This window comes from Protopterus annectens, chromosome 2.part2 (assembly GCF_019279795.1).
Source record: "Protopterus annectens isolate FY-2018-M chromosome 2.part2, PAN1.0, whole genome shotgun sequence".
Lineage (NCBI taxonomy): Eukaryota > Metazoa > Chordata > Ceratodontiformes > Protopteridae > Protopterus > Protopterus annectens.
The window spans coordinates 86,387,623-86,411,488 of NC_056730.1; the positions used below are offsets into that span (position 1 = coordinate 86,387,623).

Consider the following 23,866-nt stretch of genomic DNA (forward strand, 5'->3'; position numbering starts at 1 on the left):
AACATTGAATTAGGGTTAGTACCCAAAGGGTTAAGACTGTGGAGATACCCCAACGGCAGTGAGCATGATCCGGACATGCTCAATGATTTGCATGAATTATTCAACAAAACCGGTTTAGCTCTTATGGAAATTATGATTACTTATAATGACAAAAAGATTGAGATACTTATGTCAGATTTGGACACCCTAAACAATCATATTAGTCAGGATCTTCTTTTCGATCATTATTACACCAATTATGCAAATATTATCAAAGAAGTAGAACATAGTTGTAATATTATCTATGACAACCAAAGAAAACGTGCGGCTTCCAGTAAACTTAACCAACTAAAACAAAAAAAGCCGTAGAGCAATGAGCAGTGCAGTTTTCTGTTCCTCACTGTTACACACTACGAAAGTGACACCTTCAACGTTTTAACGCTTTTATTAAAAAACATGCGTTTTCGTCCTTGACCTCTAGGACTTCATCAGATAAAACTTTTTTAAAAAAAGTTCCACTTTTATATGCCTTTAATACATCAGTTAACCAATGAAGACACCATTTTATTGATACAAATACACCAACCACTTCTCATCTCATTAATATTAATTTCCACATTAACAAAAGTTCGTATGTGAAAACCAAGAACTTTTAAAATCAATTTAAACTTAAAAAGATCCTTACTAATAGTTCTCACATCTCCTAATATAACTTTGGGAAAGTTATTACATTTTACCATAAAAACCAAAAATTTACTGTGCAAAATATCGCAAAATTAAAAACATTGTTTAAAATCCAAAGTTCAAGCTCCCCCTAGTGTTGATCATCTATATAACATCCTATCACTTATGTATGTTGTACTTATGTCATTCTTACTTGTCAATTCTTTACTTCCTCTTTGTATACCTGTTGACTTTATTGGGGAAAATAAAAAATACCAAATATAACGAACTTTTGTTAATGTGGAAATTAATATTAATGAGATGAGAAGTGGTTGGTGTATTTGTATCAATAAAATGGTGTCTTCATTGGTTAACTGATGTATTAAAGGCATATAAAAGTGGAACTTTTTTTTAAAAAGTTTTATCTGAAGTCCTAGAGGTCAAGGACGAAAACGCATGTTTTTTAATAAAAGCGTTAAAACGTTGAAGGTGTCACTTTCGTAGTGTGTAACAGTGAGGAACAGAAAACTGCACTGCTCATTGCTCTACGGCTTTTTTTGTTTTAATTATCTATGACAAAAACAAAATAAAATCAAAAGGGACATGAAGGTGTATTCATCGGGCTTGGTATATCCCAAATCAAAACCTAACCAACGTGGTTGCAACCACGGTAGATCGGATGGAGGTGGTAACTGCATGGACGTACTGGATGACATCACTTCCCCTCTTCAATCGGAAGTCAACAGGTATCGGCAACATGGCAGTCCGGGAGAAGGAGAAGGACCGAGAAGATCCAAGCGTATAAGGGGGCAACACCACATTGAAGATGAGGAGGATTTTGAACATACAGGGACAAGACCCAAAAGGGATTATGACCAAAACAAGAAAGTCAATTTCCAACAACAATCAAAAAATACGTGGGGGGGGCAAGTAGCAGGCGTGGAAGCCCAACCCTCGGAGGTACTTGGTAAGCATGTTTTATCCTTATCATATACCCATAAATTTTTATCACTAAGTGAAAAGCACACGGGCAATTTGATGCCTAATATGGACAGAGCAACTTTAACCACATCAGACTGCTCACAAGGTGGTTACACGCACATTGCGGAGACGAACAACATCTCGTTTCACGATATATCAGGAAATTTGCAAGTTTGCACAGATAATGACTACAGTACTATCCGTTCACATTATGGGGACAATTGCGACGCAATAAGTGTTTTATTTTCAGGTACTGATACTGACCAGCGTCATTTAAGTGACGTCAATAGTTTACAAAATAATGACTTAGATAATTATGCTGAATATGCGTGTTTATTAGTTAACATGGACACTATTAATTCAAGGGTTAGTTTGATTTCAATAGAATATGATGGGCAACAAAAAATTGAAGAAAATGTTATTATTTTAAATACAAGTGATATTGATAAAACAAATGTATGTGTTACAGACAGTGCTTCTAGTAGAGTATGTATAGTTAGTGATGACACATTATGTGATTTATCAACATATGCATATGATGGACTACTGGATCATGCGGACACTGATATTTTGAATGTTAGCAACAACGATGTTGCAATTTATACCCATGCAGACAGGTCATATGTGAACAATGGTGGTACATATGACAACTCAACAGGTCAACTTGTACAAGATAAGGAGTGTAGTTTATTTATTAAACCTAAAATTGTGACTAATACTAAGGGGGATTTTAAATTATACAACTATACTAATCAGGTTTTTGACAATGAATGTGTCGATTTGTTTTCAAAAGGTTTTAGTTTCGTACCGTGTAGAATGGGGAATTTGGTTAATACAATATTAGACTTGAAACTTTTTACTCGGAAACTGAATTTAAAGGTATTGTATCAAAGTAACACTTGGGATAGTACTGAGACTGGTGCAAATAAATTAACTAAGCCCAGCATTTACAATCCACCCATGCACGAAAAGGTTATGCTTTTGAAAAAGCAACTGAAAATGATTTTAGGGATGCTTTTATTAATTTTAATAGGAAAAGTAACATGAATAAGAATTTAACCAAAGAAGAAGAAGGTATTTTAAACAGGATATTATTGACTAAAAATATTAGAATCATGAAACCCGATAAGGGTAGCGGGATAGTTATAGTGGATTATGAAGATTATGTGTCCTACATGAATGCTATGTTAGAGGGGGATACCTATAGGCAAGTGAGTAGAAATGAGATACACATAGCATACAAAAGAATAGATAATACACTATTTGATATGCTGTTCCAAGGTGAGGTGGATGAACAAGAGTGGCAATTTTTACAGAATGAATATCCGGTTATAAGTGGAATTTTTGGCATCCCCAAAATACACAAAGGTCTGGATAACTTACAATTCAGACCTATAGTGGATGGAAAAAGACACATTTTATTAGTCAATTTTTAGATTTTCATTTAAAATCAGGTATACAACATTTTTCCCACATTCTCAAGGATTCTTGGGATTTTTTGAGCAAAATTAAGGCAATAGAATTTGATGATGGAGATACATTCATTACTTTGGACGTGTGCAACCTTTTTACAGTTATACCACACGAAAGTGGGTTAGAATGGTTAGAAGAGCAATTGTATTACACTAACCTATATGATCAGAACAAAGTTAATGTAATAGTCAAACTTATGGGAATTGTTTTGAAAAACAATTTTATATATTTTGAGGGGGCACACTATAAACAAGTAAGTGGAGTAGCTATGGGTGCAGCGTGTGCACCCAATTTTGCCAATTTTGTTTTAACATATTGGGAAGTGAATTATGTATTTAATTCAGACCTTTTTATTAATAATGTCAAATTTTATGGACGTTTTTTAGACGATTTAATCATTATATGGAAAGGTGAGCAAGAAGTGCTCAAAACATTTTTAGATTACATTAACAGTAGTGTGTGGTTTTTAAATTTTACACATGTTACAAGTCAGGATAGTATTAGTTACCTAGACATTACATTAACTTATGACAAAATTAAACGGAAGCTTATATCCAACATACACAGAAAGTCCACCTTTTCAAATTCTTATTTACATTTTGATAGTTGGCACCCTCACCATCAGAAAAAGGCCGTAGTCAAAGGTCAGATGGTGAGGGCAGCAAGGATGGTTAGTGAAGAGGTGGACTTTAAACTAGAAGTTGAGTACATCACTTCATTATTTCTTAACAGAGGGTATCCGAAAGATTTTTGTAGGAATATCGCGAATGAAGTGACTAACAAGAGATCTAATGGATTTTACAAAGCTTTATTAAATAGTGATGGGGTGTTTTTAGCCAACGACTCTAAGGATCAATGTGTTGATTTAAAGAAATATATATGCAACAACATTCCACTGTACATTACCACATTTAACAATATATCTTGGACAATCAAGGACATTGTTAATAAGAATTGGAACCTGATTAGTGCGGACAGGACCATGGGGGAAATATTTAAAGGGCAAGTTACTTTTGTATTTAGGAAAGATACATCTTTTAAGGACCTTTTTGAAAGTTTGAATGTAAATACTAGTAATGCTTCACACAAACCTATGGGCAATTTTAAGTGTGGTAGGTGTTCAACATGCAAACACATGATTAACACTGGTACTAATGTGACAGTAAACAAACATACCATTAAAATTAGTCAGCACATAAATTGTTATACCACTAATGTTGTTTATGTTGCAGTTTGCCAACAATGTGAAGGGTTTTACGTTGGTAAAACCAGCAGGCACTTTAGAGACAGGGTCAAAGAGCATTTATTGGACATTAAAAATAAAAAATTAACGAATGCATTAGCTAGACATATAAATCAATTTGATAATCATTTTTTTAAGTTTTTTGGAGTATCACATCAACGTACAGATCCACAGGGTAAGATTACCAAACACAATTTAGATGTTTTAGAATTGCGGATGCAGATAATTCTTAATGCTCATCAGTACCCTGGACTTAATGAATATATTAGTATTAAGCCCATCTTAAGGTTAAAAAACATTAAGGGTCATTAATTCAACACGTCCACACGGTAATATGTGTCAATATTCCATATTAAATCAGTATATTTATTGTATTTTTAGGTAGTATGTTTGTACAATACATTCATTTATTTATTTATTTAATCATTTTATCTAGATTTAAGTGTACATATTGTTAGTCAATATTTAATTCTGAAATATGTGTTGTATTCTAACCATACAACATGTATAAGGCATTTTTGCACAATGTATTTATATATTTATATATATATATATATATATTTATATTTATTTATTTATTTACATAGTATAGTGCATTATAGGTTAGCCTCCAGCTACCAACAATTATTCATGGTTTAATTTTAGTAGAGAGATTTTTTAGATATATATATTAATTATACACTCATACACTTTATATTTATTATTGTACAAGTACATAGACAATTGATGGATATATCATTTGCGCACATTCGTTTTTCGCTGCCATTTGTTTTTGTTTTTGCTGTGTTTCTTTTTCTTTTTCATTTTATTATTAATTTTATTATTAATTTTTTATGTTTCTTTAAGAAACAGACCAGAACTTGTCAATGGGTAATTAATTGGTTAATTGGTACTAATCAAGATGTCTTGGAAGATATTTAAATGATTTTTGTACTACATTCAGTTGTTCTGAAGAAGTTCGTTAAGACGAACGAAACCTAGGTCGACGTTGTTATTGTGTGTTTCTTAATAAACCTGTTTTTACGTTTATGGACCTTGGATTTTTGCTTTTGAATTTTGGCAGCGAAAGAGGTTTTTTTAACACTCCTACTTCGGCTGTTGTGCCTTCTACCTCATTTTCATCTGTAAGTTTCGGTTCCTGGTCTTTAGAAGTTTGAGGCAATGTCCAGGCTGGACCTTGAGACAAGTTCTTTAGGACTGGGTACCAGTGCTGGCGTGGCCAGTCTGGGGCAATCAGTACCATTTTTGGCTTCTCATCTGACCTTTAGGAGTACCTTGGGGAGGAGAGGCAGTGGAGGAAAGGCATATACTGTTAGGTTTTTCCAGCTGAAGGATAAGGCATCCACTTTCCATGCTTGCTTGTGATAAATCCTCTTGCAGAATCTCTGTAGTTGGCAGTTGTGAGGGGAGGCAAATAGATCTAGGTCTGGGCATCCCCATTTCCTTGTTATCATGCTGAAGACTTGTGGATCCAGTTTCCACTCGTGGGGATCCATGAGGTTTCTGCTTAGTTTGTCTGCCAGAGTATTTATTTTTCCTGGCAGGAATTGTGCTTGCAGGTGAACTTGATAAGTCAATGCTGTGTTCCACAAAGTCATGGCTTGTCTGCAGAGGGGGTAGGAATGTGTGCATCCATGCTTGTTTATGTACCACATAACTGTAGTATTGTCTGTCTTTATCGTTAGTTGTCCTGGATGAAGTAGATCCTTGAAAGCTGTCCGGGCATTCTGAACAGCTAGCATCTCTTTTTGATTGATATGAAGATGCATCTGGCTTGCGGGCCATGTGCCCTGAATACATTTTCCTGCCATGTGGGCCCCCCAGGCATAATCTGATGCGTCCGTTGTTAGTGTCTGCCTGGCTGTGGGTAAAGTGAATGGCTGTCCCTTGTTGTGGTGACAGGCCTGTGCCCACCATTGAAACTCCTGTTGCAGGCAGGGAACAAGGGTAATTAATGTTTCCAGGCTGTGGCAATGTTGAGTCCAAACCCTTTTTAGATACCATTGTAGTTTCCTCATATGCAGTCTGGCATATGGAATTAGTAGAATGCAGGATGCCATAAAGCCCAAAGCCTGCAGAATTTTTCTTGCAGATAACTGGGTCTTTGTTGCCAACATTTTGAAGTAAGAAGTCAGTTGCCTTTGTTTGTCTGGCGTGAGATAAGCCATCTGGGCAGTTGTATTTAAGCTTGCACCCGGGAATATTATCTCTTGAGAGGATACTAGATTTGATTTATTTTCGTTGCTTTAGTAGAATGTCTTTGTTCTCTGCTTGAATAAGGCAGTCGTCCAAGTAAGGATATATTTGAATTCCTCTTTGCTAAATGCAATCACTGGTGCCAGGCATTATGTGAAGACCCTGGGCGCAGTAGATAAGCCTAAGGGCAGTGCAGAGAATTGGTAGTGCATTGAGCCAGCTATGAATCTGAGGTATCTTCTGCAAGATTGTCTGATTGGGACATTCAGGTATGCCTCTTTTAGGTCCAAAGTTAAGAGCCAAGCCTTCTTACCCAGCATGGGCAGTAGCTGCTGCAGAGTCAACATTTTGAATTTTGGAATGTCCAGAAATGTGTTTGGAATAGACAGGTCCAGTAATGGTCTCCAGGCTTTGTCCTTTCTGGGCACCAAGAAAAGTCTCAAGTAAAATCCTTGTCCCTGCTCTTGTTGTGGTACTTGCTGAATGGCCCTCATGTCCATGAGGGATGAAACTTGTTTTTGTGCCTCTTCCCATTGATTGTGTGGCAGGTCTGGCATACCTTCTGCCCTTGGCAGGGTGTGAAAGTGGAACCTGTAGCCCTGAGACACTATGTTCAAGACCCATTTGTCCTGGGTAATCATGTGCCAATTTGGTGAAAAAAGTGCTAGTTTTCCCCCTAAGGGGGGTGCCAAAAGATAAGTGCTTGGTTCTGGCAGAGGAAAGTCATTGGGACTGTTTCCTGTATGGTTGTGATTTGTCTTCTCCGCTTTTGGAGGTAGAAGCACCCCATTGTTTAGGCCTGTATGAGCCTTGGGGCTGGGATCTGCCTCTGGGGCATCTGTATCTGCCTCTTTCTGGCCTGTCTGACACCGGAAAGGACCAATTCTTTGTAGGCCAGTTCCTGCTAAAGCTGGGTGGCTGTACCTGTAGGAAATCCTTAGCTGTCTGCATGAATTTCACTTTATCCTCCATTTTCTTCAACACCTCTTCTGCCTTAACACCAAAGTATCATGCTGTAATGGAGCATCCAATAATTTTGCTTTAACATGATCAGGCAGATTCTGTTCCTTTAACCAAGCATGCCTTCTAATGACAGAACCCGTAACAGCGGCCCTGCAAGAGGCCTCTAGTGAATCAAAACCACATTGCAAGGTATGCTTTCTCACTTGTTCAGCTGCATGCAATAAATCCTGCATTTCCTTGTTATCAGAACATTCAGAATTTGTCAACATTTTCTGTCTAAGCAGTGACATCAAGTATTGCTGATATTTAAACATATGAAACTGACAATTTAAAGCCCTTACAGCCAAGGTAGCAGAAGTGTAAACTTTTTTCCCCCATCTGTCAAGTGCCCTAGAATCCCTATCAGAGGGGATAGGGTTTTTTGCAGTGGAAGCCTTGATGCCTTGAATAGCAAGAGGTCTGTGCTGAGGTAGTAAAAGAAAGTCTCTGAGCCTTTTCTTAGATTCGGAGTAATCTTGGCTCTCCCAGTGAAAATGCTCCCTCATGGTATGCAGGGTTTCCCCAAAAGAATAATCCTCAGGAGGAGAGGCTGAAGGAATAGATTCTTCAGCATCAGAATTCCCATAGGGAGGAAAAGAGTATCCCTGTTCAGAAGAGGAGTCAGAGGAAATTGAAACCTGATCAGAAGAGTCATTCTGTCTCTAGCCTAGGCCTCTTATCAGGAGGGGGATGGGAACCCCTGATCAAAGTAATTAGGTCTTCGGCCATTTTAAGCATCTGTTTCTTAGGCATGGAAGTCTGTCCAGGAGAATGCTGTACTTGTTTCTTTGTCTTTAGAGCTGATTTAGTCTTTGAAGCGGAGGTTGGCTTGACATATAATTGTGTAGTTCTGAAAACATCCTCAGAAGCCGATGCCTGCTCAGCAGCTCCGGACCCATCTGAGGGAATAGTTTCTGAGAGTCCAATACCTTGAGTATCCAGAGGCCTAGTCGGCTCCACGTGGGAGTCGGAAGTGTCCTGTGACTCTGAGGTAGCGGGCGTCAGGGGCTGAGAAAGCACCTCACTGAGAACCGGCAAATGGCTTAGCGGGGGCCTCGTCAGTTTTGGACCTCGGATGCCTGTCCTTTTCCTTGCGCTTTTTATAAATTCTGGTTGTCGGCTGTTCCGACGGCATTATATAGTTAAACCTTTGGCCAAAGTAATGAAAGCCAAAATCGTACCGACGCTTAATAGTGCGTTGGTTAAATCTAACACAAAAACGACAGCTAGCAATGTCGTGATCAGGGCCTAGGCAAGGAATACAGTAAGAATGAAAATCCTTATGAGGTATTTGCTTCCCACAAGAAATACAATTAACTGTTTCTGACATTGGTCTGGAGCAAGAAAAATGTTTACCCAACGGGGTACTTAGCTTTAATGAAGACTTCAGATCTGAAATTCAATTTTGAAAATCTCAAGGGTCGGCCGACCGGCACTTGTGAACTGCTTTTGCTTCGGGCAAGCGCGGCAAGAAAGACTGAAGAAAATGGCGTCAGCTGCATCTTTTATACCCCTGGCGCACTGACGTCAGGGAAGAGGCGACAGCAACCGACGCCGGATCAAGACTTTGGAATTCAGGCCGACTACGGGTAGCCTGCCAGCAGAATAACCCAAGAGTAATGACTGCAACAGTGAAACACGAACATCTGACTTTGCAAGAACATTTGAAAGGTCAGAGGTACAGATGAAAAATAAATGAAATGTTAAGACACAATTATCAATATAATTACATATGACAAAGCATATCAAAAGTTAAAACAAGGTAGAAAACCTGAATCTAAAGCTTGACACAAACCTCCACAACAGGTTCTAGACTGCATGAGAAAAATAAAAATGGACATTACGCACAAAAGGATGGCAGCAAAGTATATAAAATTCTCTATTCTTGGTTTAAGGTTCCGTAAAGAAAACAATGGGAGAAAAATAGCCTAGGTAAGTAAAGACTGAATAGACCCCCCCCAGGCATACATTAAGGATCTGTTCTCAAAGTAACCCTATCCTTTAAATAAATGAGATAGGGATGCCTCACCATAAAAATCTAGTAACTCTTTCAGTATTGCAGCAGAAGTCAGAGCCTTGATGAATTCTGTTTTCCAAGATAGGAACTTCCAAATAGCTTGAGTAGCAGATTCCAAAGCAACAGTGTAATATTTACAAGCAGAAACATGGATACCAAGAGGAAGTCACCAGTGTTCAAAGGATGCATAAATGTAAACCTCCTTGTTACCAAATGCTAAGGTTGAGGACCTCACTGCAGACAAGCAGATACGGCCAAGGTAAATCTTGACAGATGACAATGAAAGTTCAAAGGACAAGAACCTAGAACCAGACATATTTCAGCCTTAAAAAGGACCAGGTTCTAAGAATGGCATCAACTAGAAAATCTTCTCCCCATACCTATCTGTGATTTATCAGTATCAGCTTAGTTTGCCTCCTTTAATATCTGCTGCATGCCCTTAAACAAAATGGCTCCTAAAACGTCTCAAGACTGTATCATTCAGTTAGTCAGCTGAACAAACTGAGGGATGGCAGGTATAAAACATCTGCCTTATGTGATTAAGTCCATGCTATGAAGAAACTTGCAGTAATTAAAAGAAAGGAGAAACACTGTATTCTTGGGCCAAAAGGGAGCCACCACAATGATTTTTGGAGTCCTTCTGAATGATATAAAAACCCTGGTTATCGAGGAAAGTGGGGAAGATCATAGAGGAACATTCCTGTCCAGGCCTGATGAAGGAAACCTGGAAAAGAATTTCTTCAACTAAATGTCATGGCTAGAGGCAAACAGATGTACTTGAGATTTTCCCCACAGATAGACTGATTCCTAGTAAATTCCGTCTTCAAATAACCATCCTGACGGTCTGTCCTAGTCCTGCTCAGCTTGTCTGCAATAATGCTTTGCTCTGACTGAATGTGTCATCATCATCATCATCTTCTTTTGGCTGTTCCCGTTAGGGGTCGCCACAGCAGATCATCTGTTTCCATTTCTTCCTGTCCTCTGCATCATGCTCTTTCACACCAACTGCCTGCATGTCCTCTCTCACCACATCCATAAACCTTATCTTAGGCCTTCCTCTTTTCCTCTTACCTGGCAGCTCCATCCTTAGCATCCTTTTCCCAATATACCCAGCATCCCTCCTCAGCACATGTCCAAACCAACGCAATCTCGCCTCTCTTGCTTTGTCTCCAAACTGTCCAACCTGAGCTGACCCTCTAATATACTGATTCTTAATCCTGTCCATCCTAGTCACACCCAGTGCAAATCTTAACATCTTTAACTCTGCCACATCCAGCTCTGACTCCCGCCTTTTCATCAATGCTACCGTCTCCAACCCATACAACATAGCTGGTCTCACTACCCTCTTGCAGACCTTCCCTTTCACTCTTATTGGTACCAGTCTTTCACAAATCACTCCTGACACTCTTCTCCACCCATTCCACCCTGCCTGTACTCTCTTCTTTACCTCTCTTCCACACTCACCATTACTCTGAACTGTTGATCCCAAGTACTTAAACTCATCCACCTTTACCAACTCTACTCCCTGCATCCTCACCATTCCTCTACCCTCCCTCTCATTTACACACATATATTCTGTTTTAGCCCTGCTGACCTTCATTCCTCTCCTCTCTAAAGCATATCGCCACCTCTCCAGGGTCTCCTCAACCTGGTCCCTAATCTCACTACATATCACAATGTCATCTGCAAACATCATAGTCCACGGGGCCTCCTCATCTGTCAATCTGTCCATCACCACTGCAAATAAGAAAGGGCTCAGAGCTGATCCTTGATGTAATCCCACCTCCACCTTAAACGTATCTGTCACCCCCACCGCAGTCCTTACCAATGTCACACTGCTCTTGTACATATCCTGTACCACTCTTACATACTTCTCTGCCACTCCCGACTTCCTCATACAATACCACAGCTCCTCTCTAGGCACCCTGTCACATGCTTTCTCTAAGTCCACAAAGACACAATGCAACTCCTTCTGACCTTCTCTGTATTTCTCCAACAACACTCTCAGAACAAATATTGCATCTGTAGTGCTCTTTCCTGGCATGAAACCATACTGCTGATCACTAATCATCACCTCCATTCTTAACCTAGCTTCCACTACTCTTTCCCATAACTTCAAGCTGTGACTGATCAATTTTATCCCTCTGTAGTTACTGCAGCTCTGCACATCACCCTTATTCTTAAAGATAGGTACCAAAACACTTTTTCTCCACTCCTCAGGCATCCTCTGACTTTCCAAAATTTCATTAAACAATCTGGTTAAAAATTCCACTGTCATTTCTCCTAAGCACCTCCATGCTTCCACTGGTATGTCATCCGGGCCAACAGCCTTTCCATTCTTCATCCTCTTCATAGCTGTCCTTGCTTCCTCCTTGCTAATCTGCTTCACTTCCTGATTCACTATCCCCACATCATCCAACCTTCTCTCTCTCTCATTCTCTTCATTCATCAGCCCATCAAAGTACTCTTTCCATCTACTCAACACACTCTCCTCACTTGTGTGTACGTTTCCCTCACTGTCCTTTATCACCCTTACACCTGCTGCACATCTTTCCCAGCTCTGTCCCTCTGTCTAGCTAATTGGTACAGGTCCTTTTCTCCCTCTTTAGTGTCCAATCTCTCATACAACTCTCTATATGCCGTATCCTTAGCCTTCGCCACCTCTGTCTTTGCCATGTGCCTCATCTCCTTATACTCATGTCTACTTTCTTCATCTCTTTGATAATCCCACTTCTTCGCCAGCCTCTTCCTCTGTATACTCTCCTGTACTTCCTCATTCCACCACCATGTCTCCTTGTCCTCCTTCCTCTGTCCAGATGTCACACCAAGCACCTTCCAAGCAGTCTCCCTTACTAGCTCTCCTGTAGTTACCCAGCTATTCGGTAACTCTTCATTGCTCCCAGTGCCTGTCTTAACTCTTCCCTGAACTCCACCTCACAATCACCCTTTTTTAACTTCCACCATTTAATCCTTGGCACTGCTTTCACACTCCTCCTCCGCTTCTTGATCACCAACATATTCCTGCAGACCACCATTCTATGCTGCTTAACTACACTTTCCCCAGTCACCACTTTACAGTCTCCAATCTCCTTCAGACTGGCCCTCCTACATAGGATATAATCCACCTGTGTGCATCTTCCTCCACAGCCATGCCCATCCTTTTCGCAAAATCCACAATCATCTGACCTTCTGCATTCCTCTCCTTAACACCATACCTACCCATTACTTCCTCATCCCCTCTGTTCACTTCACCAACTTGCCCATTGAAGTCCGCTCCAATCACTAGTTTCTAACCCTTGGGTACATTTCACCACTTCATCCAACTCACTCCAAAATTTTTCTTTCTCATCCATCGCACACCCAACTTGTGGAGCATATGCACTAACAACATTCATCATTACACCATCAATTTCAAGCTTCATAAACATCACTATCAGACACTCTCTTCACCTCCAAAACACTCATGGCATACTGCTCCATTAGGATAACCCCTACCCCATTTCTTCTGCCATCCACACCATGATAGAACAATTTGAACCCACCTCCTATACACTTGGCCTTACTTCCCTTCCATCTGGTCTCTTGCACGCACAATATATCAACCTTCCTTCTCTCCATCATATCAGCTAGCTCTCTCCCTATACCAGACATACTGCCAACATTCAAAGTTCCTACCCTCAGTACTACACTCCTAACCTTCATCCTCTCTTCCTGCCTTCGGGCATGCCTTTCCCCTCCTCTCCTTCGGCTGTGTTATCATCTGATTAATAATGCATCACATCACTGTGATTTTGTCTGTGACCACTAGTAGAATGTCTGGGGATGACAGAAAGCTCATGGAATATCCACAATTTTATTAGAAGCATCATGTTTTAACATTTACTTATTCTTAAAATGTCTTGCTGAAGGCCTGAATTTTCCTCCTCTTGGACATAGTTCCCAAATAAAGCCTGATATATGTGGGATGACAGATTGAGTACATACTAGAAACCAGTTACTGAATTTGCCACAAGTGAAGAGTGGCCAAAGACACATGAGAACAAGAATTCTAGAATTTGGGAGATTTTTCCAGGGAAATCCCAGAGACTGACATGAAAACCTCAGAAACTGCTTCTAGTTGTCCCAAAGAAGACAGCACATCCTAAAACAGATGCAACGTTTCTTTAACTTCTCTGAGTTCAATTAGAAGATTGTAAGTCAGTGTGCTGGCAGTCTGGCAGTTTGTTCAGAGAATTAAGACTATGAAACTGTTGATGAGCTGCTTCTTGTATCTAAGCGTTTGTTCCCTTTAGCTTCCATTTCCTTATTGTGCAAGTCTAAGCAAGCTACTTAATCAGATAGCTATGGGGCATTTGAGAAACTGGGCTAGCCTCTTATATGGTTTCTTTGGACCGTACGCCCAATAGCTACCTATGAATCTAATAAAATGGAGATGGTAAATTTGGCTCATTTCTGGTTGTCACAACCTCAGATATGCACATTTCATCTGTTTATACTACTGTGAGCTTTAAGGCTGCTTGAGTCTAATGGCGGTTTCATCTGTATCAATACATCTTACCCATGAAATTCTTCACCTAGGAATCTGAACCTTTCAGTAAGTAATGTTGTTTCTTTATGACCAATCAGTATGCTTTTATGGTCAGTGCCCAGGACCAAGATACAGACCATGTTTATTCACATAATTTTGAAAAGCCATCTCTTCTACAAATACGTGAATTTGTTTACTAGGAAATAAAATAAAAATGTGTTCAGTGCATCAGTTTCACCTTCCTTTTCACATCCCTCCTTTGCCCATAAACAAATGACAGAAGTCATCTCAGAATTTTTTTTGCTTTCCCTTAATAACTGAAGCTTTTCCTCTCCTTTACTCATTTTTTCTAAGGAATAGAATATGATTTACACAATCATTCTTTCAAATGCACATACAGAAAACACGGAACATTGCATGGGATGCAGACATGACAGGAACAGGAAGTACACTAACAGATTTGGACTGAACATTTTTGCAGGAATTCCACATTACAGATTCAAAGGTCAGCATGCTTTAAGTTTTGTGGACACATCAAGAACAGAATAACGAAACATTACATTTCCAAAGGCAGTATAAGAATTTATTTGTTAAAGCAAACACAATATAAAGAACATAATGATTAACAGTTTTAAAAACATTCTGAAATATATACATACACATCATTTCAGCCACTTGCTCTCCTTCAATATGTGCAAACTTCTAGATTAATTTAGAAACTTGCTTTTATAATTAAAAGTGTACTATTTACAAAATTCTTGTAGAGTTCTACACAATCTTTATGGAAATTTGTGCAGCAAGCTTATCTAGATATTTAGACTGATACAGTGGTATATACAAGTGTTTCCAAAGGTTAGTTTGTGTGGGGACCCACCCCGGCCTCTACATACATAGCATCCAAATCATTTAAACTCTGGGAACCTACTGCCTTCTTGCAATGTCCATGTAATCTAGCCTATCTGATGTGGCTAGGGAATGAAACCCATCATCCATGTGCATAGACTTTGCTCTCTCATGTCATACTTTATAGTCACAGGTTTCTAATAACAAACTGCTGCTCACACGTGCATGCTACTTATTACATTCAAAACAGAACTACGTTGTAGCTCTGTCTCAGACACGTTAATGCACACCATGCAGCATCCACCCAGGTAGCAGCTACTTTAAGCTTCACTAAACTAAAAGGTTAACACCTTAATGGATGTTAGGTCGCCTCACTGGAAAAGTTATAGTCTCTATTACTGCTAGAAGTGGAAACCATAATTCCCTACTAATTAAGTGGAAGATTGCTTTTGAAAACCTTCAATAATACAGCTTCTACATACCTCTGTCAAACATCTGTTCTTTGGTCCTGTATTAAAATACATAAATGGATTTTTAAAACAAGGAAAAATTCAAGGAAATTCCTCATGTAAAAGACCATCTTGCAGTTTATTCTATTATGCTGCATGGAGTACAAGGAAGCCAGGTCACATGTTCAGTGTTTACAGAAAGCTAACAGCAGAAATGGGATATGAACCTCTGATGTGCTGGCTGCAACATTCAAGTGCTTACACTCTTGGTCAACAACACACGAAAGATGCTGTGATAAGGCTGGGTGTATGAATTTCTACTTTTCTCACATCTTAGTACATTTTTTTAAATTCTTCCATTGGATGAGATTTTTTTCACCATGGGAGTGCTTGTACTGATCTGCTGAACTAAATAAACAAATGCTCAAACACTATATGTAGCATATGGCTCTGGAAATTCTAAACCTACAACAGTCCTGTTTGTAAGTCAGATTACACAAAATCCCAACGCACATACAATCTCATAATAATGTCCACTGCATGTGTGAGTGAAGCGGGGGGGGGGGGTCTGTGAAAATAAAACAGAAGTTTACTGCTTGCTAAGCTGACATTCTTTTGGCGACTACATCACTAACAGACGTTACAGAAATATAAGATGGGGAAACAGGTGGTAAAATGACCTTTCTTTGCTTGCAACAGTTTTTTCCCCCACTAGTACAGTTTTGCTATCAACACTTATGCAGCCTTTATTAATTTCACTAACCACCATAAAAAGTGCTAAGAAAGGATTCAACCAATACGTTATCAATAGAGCTCTGTGCTCCATTACCTGTTTGAGAAAAGAATCAAAGAAACCTTTCCAAAAGAAGGAGAATATATTTATATGCTTGAACTGTAAACGATTACCAAAGGTGCAAAATAAATGATACTACTTCTTGTTACAGACTAGGTTCACCATCTACATTTACTAAAGGTGGAGGTAGAGGCAGGGAACTCCAAACTCAAAAGAGAGGAAAATATGGGCACTGTGAATATAGAAACTTGTTCACTGACCAATCCTGCAGTCACATTCTCAAAGCAGGATGGTTCAGTCCCAAAAATGGCTGTTCCAAAGAACAGGGTGGTTTGATGATGTTTTCTCTTCCTTGCACTACAAAATGCAATTATATTAAAAATGGCCATTTTGAAACTACTACTGTTGTTTACTACTCAGACAGGAGCAGCACAGCGATCTCATATCAGAAGTGAAACAGCAATCTCTAACAAAGCAAAACCTGTGATTTTCCAGTAACAGCACAATTCTGCTCTCAATTAGTATATGTAACCACTGATATATAAATCTTGTGATGTATGTATGAAAGATGGAACCGTGTCTCTAACAAGGCAGCTTAGCAATGCTGTAATTGTAGAACCATATGCTACTTAATACACAAGAAATTAAGCACAGTACCAGTTTTCACTACAAAATGCTTTACAGGGTCACAAAGTCCACATTACAATAAAACTTCTACAATAAACTACTTTTATTTTACAGCAGTAAAAAAATATTTGGTGTGGAGAACAAACAAAGCTACAAAAACTTCCCAACTGTAGCCAAAGAATACTGTTTATTCACGACAACATATCATGACTGAGAAGACTTGCATCAATGCACTGTACTTCTAGGTTTGTTACTTAAAACTGGCTTTTTTCTACCATGAAACTTTATTCAATATTTGTGAGGAACATCTTAAAAATAAGTTTTTTGGTGTAAACTAGTTAGCAAAATAAAAAAAGTCAACAAACCCACATTAAATTTACATTACAAATGAGGTATATGCTACAAGCAAGTTAAATGGCAAAGAGAACTGGGTTGCAATAAATGCCTTATACTTTTGTATTTCTGCACTAACCACAACAGTGAAATGATGTACCTGTTTGATGAAGTCACTATATAACTACTCTCTCCTAAGTACAGATGGGGTCATCAATTTGACCTCGGGGTGCTAGGACAGAGAAAAATTGATGGGAAGCTCATGATACAGTGAATGGGCGCATCCACCATTACTATGGATGACAAGACCTACAGTTACAAGAAACACCTGTTTTTGGGTGTCAGGAAAAGGCATCAAAAAGTCCAATTTACAGGTAATGGAAAAATTCCATCCACATAAATACAGAGGAAAATATGGATAGTTGAGAGGGGGCTGTCTGCCAACAGCATACCAAGACAGTTAATAGCTCTCCAATATACATAGAAAGAAATACACCTCTCTACTGAGTATAAATGTATGCAACACCTACGAGGAAAGACATTTTTAAAAGATGTGAAGACATTCATGGTCAACGTTAAGTCAATAAAAACAAAAGTAATTTTAAAATTACTTTTCTAAAAGTCACAAGAAATTAGTTGCGTTCTTACCGGAACAACAATCAGCTGGAAAATCTACCATATGAAGCAGACTGGTGCAGTAAAGAGGATGATGGAAATCCATACTTAAAGTACAGGATAACTCTGCACTTTTTATATGGCTAATAGTCACACCTGATTGGATCACCAGATCTTGAGTTATATTTATTTAAGTGGTACAGCTCAAGGTGGCAGTAGCTTATATTAATGTTGCTCCTTTGATACTGGAGTGAAATTGTAATACTTGCACATTAGCACCTTTCTGGTGGTCTGACGCTGGTATACCTCACAGAAATAGACAGGTGTTACACTGCTTGACAGTGATTGCGCTTTGCATGAGGTTCATTGACTGTGAATGATGACAACACAGCAAGGGTATGTATGTGTCGTGGGGTTAAGTTCTTCACATTTGAGGTGTAGGGGTTTCTCTTTCTCTACAAAAAATGCTTTTTAGTTGAGTGATGTGTTTGTAGAGTGATAAATCAGACTACGTGTTACAAGAATGTGTGACTATTTGTTACTTATGAGTTGTGACTCAGCTTATGTGATGTCAGATGGGTCAAGGAAATGCAGTGGATTCTTTTTTATACAAGTGAGTATTAATGCCTCCAACACCTACGTTGGTGACGTTTTTAAAAGTGGGAGGGGGTTACAAAATGTTTTGCATATGACATTACAATATTAAACAAACCAACAAACTGAAGCCCACTCTCCATTATATCTTACCCAAAAATAAAAAGTGCTATCAAACATTTTTGTGCATCATAAAATGTTCCTACAAACATCAGTGGCGCTTTCTTTATATGCATTTGCAATCTAACATACATGTACTTGTGGCATCCAATAAAGGTTTGAAATATAATTACAGACCCATCAGATCTAGTAGTGTTTACAAGGTTAAGAATTAAGGATTTCTGATGTGGGGGACTCTTCGGACAGCTACATTTAAACTGTTGGCTAAAGCTGTTTCACTACATCATTGCCGAGTTTTGTTTGCACTTCTGGATTCTCTTGTTTTGCTTGCTCTTTTTTTGTAGCTAGAGTGCATCTGAAATAGCTGTAAGTGTACCCCTGATCTACAACTAGATCACATATTAAGCTGGTAGAACGATAACAGCAATCCAGTGCTATACCCCTATTTCCTCTACATTAGACAATGGACAGTGTTATAAACATGACAAAATGCTGGATCAAAAAATGATCCAAATAATTGGGACTATTGCCAATATACTGTCCTGTAGGAAAAGTGTATGAACACTCTAAAAATTATACATCCTGCATGCTCGAATTCTTAGTCTCTCAAATGAGCTTAACAGTGTACAAGTTTTCAAAGAAAAATACACTATCTACTGAGCAGAAAACTGAAGTATTTTTGTGTCTGCACTGGATCTTAATTTAAAGTAATTTTGCATGTTTAAACTTTACAGGGTTGTGGACTGATACAGATACCCATTACATTCTAATTCTGTCGGACGTCTAAGGCACAGTTAGCGGCATTCCTTGGTGTTAAGCAGCCTCATATAAACAGTTTAAAATTTTGTTCACTACAAAGAATATCAAACTATTTAAATGTTCAATATACACAGGATGCAGCATTTGTTAGCAAGTCAATCTGGAGAAGCTCTGTTCCTTTTAAAAGAAATAAATGTGAAAAAAACTGTTAAATGCTTAAGACATCAACACTAACTCCTCATGACTGTGAAAAGAAGTGAAGCAAAATACATCCGACATCACTTCAATTCTACCACAGAGCAATAAGTTACTAGTACTAAAATAAGCTAATGAACCAGTGCTATTAAAAATGTAGACAGTACTGGTGGTTTTATGCACGGATATATACAAGACTCACGTTATTTTCACACTACTGTTTGACAGATGTGGAATGTGAACAAACATAAGACACAAGGAAAACAGTAAACTGCCACGGTTGTTTTGATTGCATCTGTTTTCAAAGATGCAATTCCATATTTTACAGCTGAAGAGTAAAACCAGCACAAGAAAACAATTCATACACCTATACAGCATAAGAGCAGGGAAACCACAGATGGTCCTTTACAGTGATAAAATACAATGAGCGATTCAAGGGATGGGAGTATGGGGTCTCCTCATATCTCATGCTGCCATTCAGAATAAGAGTATCAGACCACTACTCCTCTAACACTTGTTCTGAGAAATTACAATGGAAGTTTTTTTGCATTTAATATACACAGAGACTAAAACACCAGGGAATGATGTATAGTTGGCTCAACATTTTAAAGACCAATGTTTTAAGACAACCTAAGGAAACTAGACATTTCCACAAATATGAAAATAGGTACCATTTCTCTTTACAAAGTAAATTCAAATACATCATTGGTTAAGAAACATCTGTACAAAATGTTTTAAAATTTACACCATTTGAGCTGCCAAAGTACAAAATTATCACTCTGAACATAAAACTGTACAAGATCAGTAGGCTCAAAAATATTACCTGGAGTGTAACATGACTCCCATAATTAAAAACAAAAATAATTTTTCTAAGTTAAAAAAAAATAAAAATAACCATGACTGTCTCTATACAGTAGTGCAACCTACATGTACAAATAAAACCAATACACTAAAAATCACAGTCAGTAAGCAAATTACCGGTGCAATGACTGGTTGATGAAAGGCATTTTCCTCCAACAAACAGCACCATTATTAAACAGCTGATTGAAAGAAATAGTCAGGCTGTAGATCAAATACAAGGGCTGATAAGGTCCCAGAACCAGATAACAGGGCTAAACAGCTGGAAGACACAGGAGGAAAGCTGTTGTGAGATAAAATTCTACACTGAAGTAGAAAGTCTGTCAGCGGCATTATTGACCTCATTTTTGTTGGAGTCCAAACCCTTAGCAGCACTTATATCATTTCGTAGTGTCTCAGCTGTCTTTTTCATTGTCTTTAGCTCTCCAGGGTGTGGAGTTCCTCGCCTCAGAAATGTTCCCTTCAAATAAAAGAAAGCATAATGTTTTAACTGCTGTTTAAAAAAAAAAATCTTCTCACCCACATTTTCAATGCATTTACATACTTTTTAAGCAAGAATAATGATCGTCTTTAATGCATCATTTCAATGTCATTAAGATTTAAATATAAATCGCAACATATTCAAATGAAAACCTGCTCAAACTGTCTGCAAAGTTCATAGTAGATTCAGTAGCTCAACAAGTTGTATGCTTGCTTTTGGTGCAGAAGACTGAGTTTTATTCCACAAACCAAATACTTGAAATAAATTTTTCCATAACCAGGATGCTGCGGTGGTGCTGCGGTAATGTTGTCGCCTCACAGTAAGACGCTGTCCGGTTCGATTCTCAGCTACTGTGTGTAGACATGCATGAATGGGCGTACCTTTGTTGAAGGCTGTGCGTCAGGGCTGGTAACTCGGCACGTAAAAATTAACTACCAATCATTAGCGGACCGGAGTTCCGCTGTGATGACCCCTAATCGGGAAAAGTCGAAAGACAAAACAACAACCGGGATGCTGCATTCCTGTGTGTGCCACACCCTTTGGATGAGATGTTAAAAACAGGCCTCATCTGCCTGAATAGCTGGTAGCTCAGGTGGAAATAAAAGATCCCGCAGCACTCATCACAAAAATAGTACTGGCTAAATTACTTCTGGTTAGTATGACCACTACATCACGTATCCTGCGAAAAGGGGTCACTGGCCTAGTGGGGCAAAAAGGGGTCACTGGCCTAGTGGGGCTAACAATCAACAAAGTGCAAGTAAGTAAACAAAAAGTTGATTTTGCAAGGCATAGGCATCTCCTAATTTACTAGTACACATGTTAAAGCTACTGCAAACCTCTGAAGTTCTTGTAGTGTTGTGTTAGCTACCAAAGCGCAAGTCATTAAAATTCTCTATGTTTTGTACTTCTAAAAACATGCAAGCTAGAAAAGCATGACTACTGGGGTTATAAAATATATTTTAATAACTATACACAATATGAGGTCATCTAGTATGTAAACTGGGTGTTGATGGAAGTAGTGAAGGTGAGATTTTCATTGATAGGTAAACAGAAAATTCACAGATTATCAGTATATAAACAGAAGATGCCAAATATGACACCGGTTTGGCCCTACAAATTACAGTGATATATGCACAACATGCAGAATGAGGGGGATTTTACAGCTGTAAGCATTATGCAGGAGAAAACGTGCACTGTGTCGCTTTTACAGGCTCCATTATACCATCTGAGCAACTTTCCATTGGCAAACATGCTAGTTTAGCATAATAAATCAGCCTGATATTCACTACTGTAAACTTGTACTACACACTGGTTCTTTGGAATACTGCATCTTTGCCTTCAAAAATGTTCACTTAATAGTTACTTGGCTGACTGAATAAACAAGAAACCCAAAAATGATATGCAGTGGCATGCCATTAGCATGAATTTATATAAAATAAAATAATCTGTGTAACTCATGTTGAAGACACCCACTAAACTGCAACTTGTGACTGGGCATTTTAAACCCTGAAATATTTTCATTGTCTAAATTAAGCACTATCACTTTACTTGTAACATGAAGATGGCTGGCATTCTAAATGAAAGTAAGTATGTGATGATTCACAGTACATGTGTAAGGAAACATTATATTAAACAATAGACCTTTTCTGTTGATAAACTAACAGAAGCCAAATAAGAAATGATGGGAGGTGACTCGCATGCCTTTTTAGAACTTTTAATACAACTTTTTTCAAATGTGAACATTATTACAAAGAATAAGTGCAGTTACTAGAACTTGTCATTATACATTCTGGCAGAACTAAAACTGCTCTCGTGATGTTCCGACTTTCATGGCTGAAATAACATTAACAACTCTTAAGACTAGCTAGTAGCAACATGTTGCAAACTGTACATACTTGGCTCATTTTAATTTCATCCTCAAAACCTTACTGTATTACTGGGTGACTGAGAAAATCACTTAACCCAATCAATGCTCTGAAGGTCATCTGAGAAAACGTACCTATGGCTGAGGGGTCTTACTTGGGAAATGAAAAAACAAAAATAAATACAGTTTGTAAGATGTGTAAGATGACAGTTTACTGAAATGCATATATTAAACACTACTCCAAAACAGTCTGTACTTTTTAAGAAAGAATGAAAGCATATTCAAATGCCTAAATCCTTTTTCTTTTGCACACCCCCCTACAGGGCCTACACCAAAAGCTCATCTACATGCATCTGATTACAGTTGCTGGAGCCTGGAATTCCACAGGCAGGCGAGAGACTTGGATTCATTCATTCCTGCCTTGGAATCCTCAATAAGCTCAGTCACTTGCAGCAAGAGTTGAGTGGTTGGGAGCCGGCCAGACTTGCTGATCCTGTGGGGCAGCCTACCCTCTTCCAGGGGGAGCACCCCCTTCCCTGCAGTGAACTTTTGCAAACTCCACTACAGTTGCCATCAAGAGGATTCTCCATGATTCAATGTGACTGCACATTGCAGTGTGGGCACTGTAGACCTAGACGTCATAGTGTAGACACCCGTGCTTCAGCTAGTCATCACCTATGTAATGAGATAGAACTATCTCCCACTCACCATGATGGGGAAGCAGGTAGTGGATGCTCACTCTTATCCCTCTGCCAGCATCTACATGCACCCAAAGATGAACTCGGGTCACCTATGAAGTAGTCACATACACCACACAGTGGCTAGAATGGAAAGGCATCTTAATCCTGAAATGTACATCATGAAGAAAGTACTTGAAATACAGGTCTCTGATCATAGTCTTTTTTTTATGTATTTGAGACATGGATACCAAGAAATTCACCTTAAGAGTGAAGCTTAACAGGAGAATCTTGGCATCCATGTTGAGGACATATAAAGGTTATGCTTGGTGAAACTATCATACAATTTTCTGTATATATATATATATATATATATATATATATATATATATATATATATATATATTACTAGTTACAGAAACAAAAGTGTAGAAGCATGAAGTATTTCAACAGCTTTTAAAACATTTAGAAGTCAGTAAAACACAATGATGCTAAACACACAGCAGGAAGAAAAGTGTCCCTATGAAGAACAAACAGCTTTAAAAGTTAAGATACATTGCTTTTCCACACTTTTTG

General features: G+C 38.5%; 1 protein-coding gene across 1 annotated transcript in view; it reads right to left on the minus strand.

Moving 5' to 3' along the window:
- Nucleotides 1-14,643: 14,643 nt before the first annotated feature.
- Nucleotides 14,644-23,866, minus strand: part of LRRC1 (leucine rich repeat containing 1) — a 990,271-nt gene continuing 981,048 nt past the window's right edge. The window contains exon 13 of the mRNA XM_044063772.1: nt 14,644-20,728. Coding sequence (XP_043919707.1) covers nt 20,570-20,728 — 159 coding nt within the window. The 3' untranslated portion in view covers nt 14,644-20,569. The remainder of the gene's footprint in view (nt 20,729-23,866) is intronic.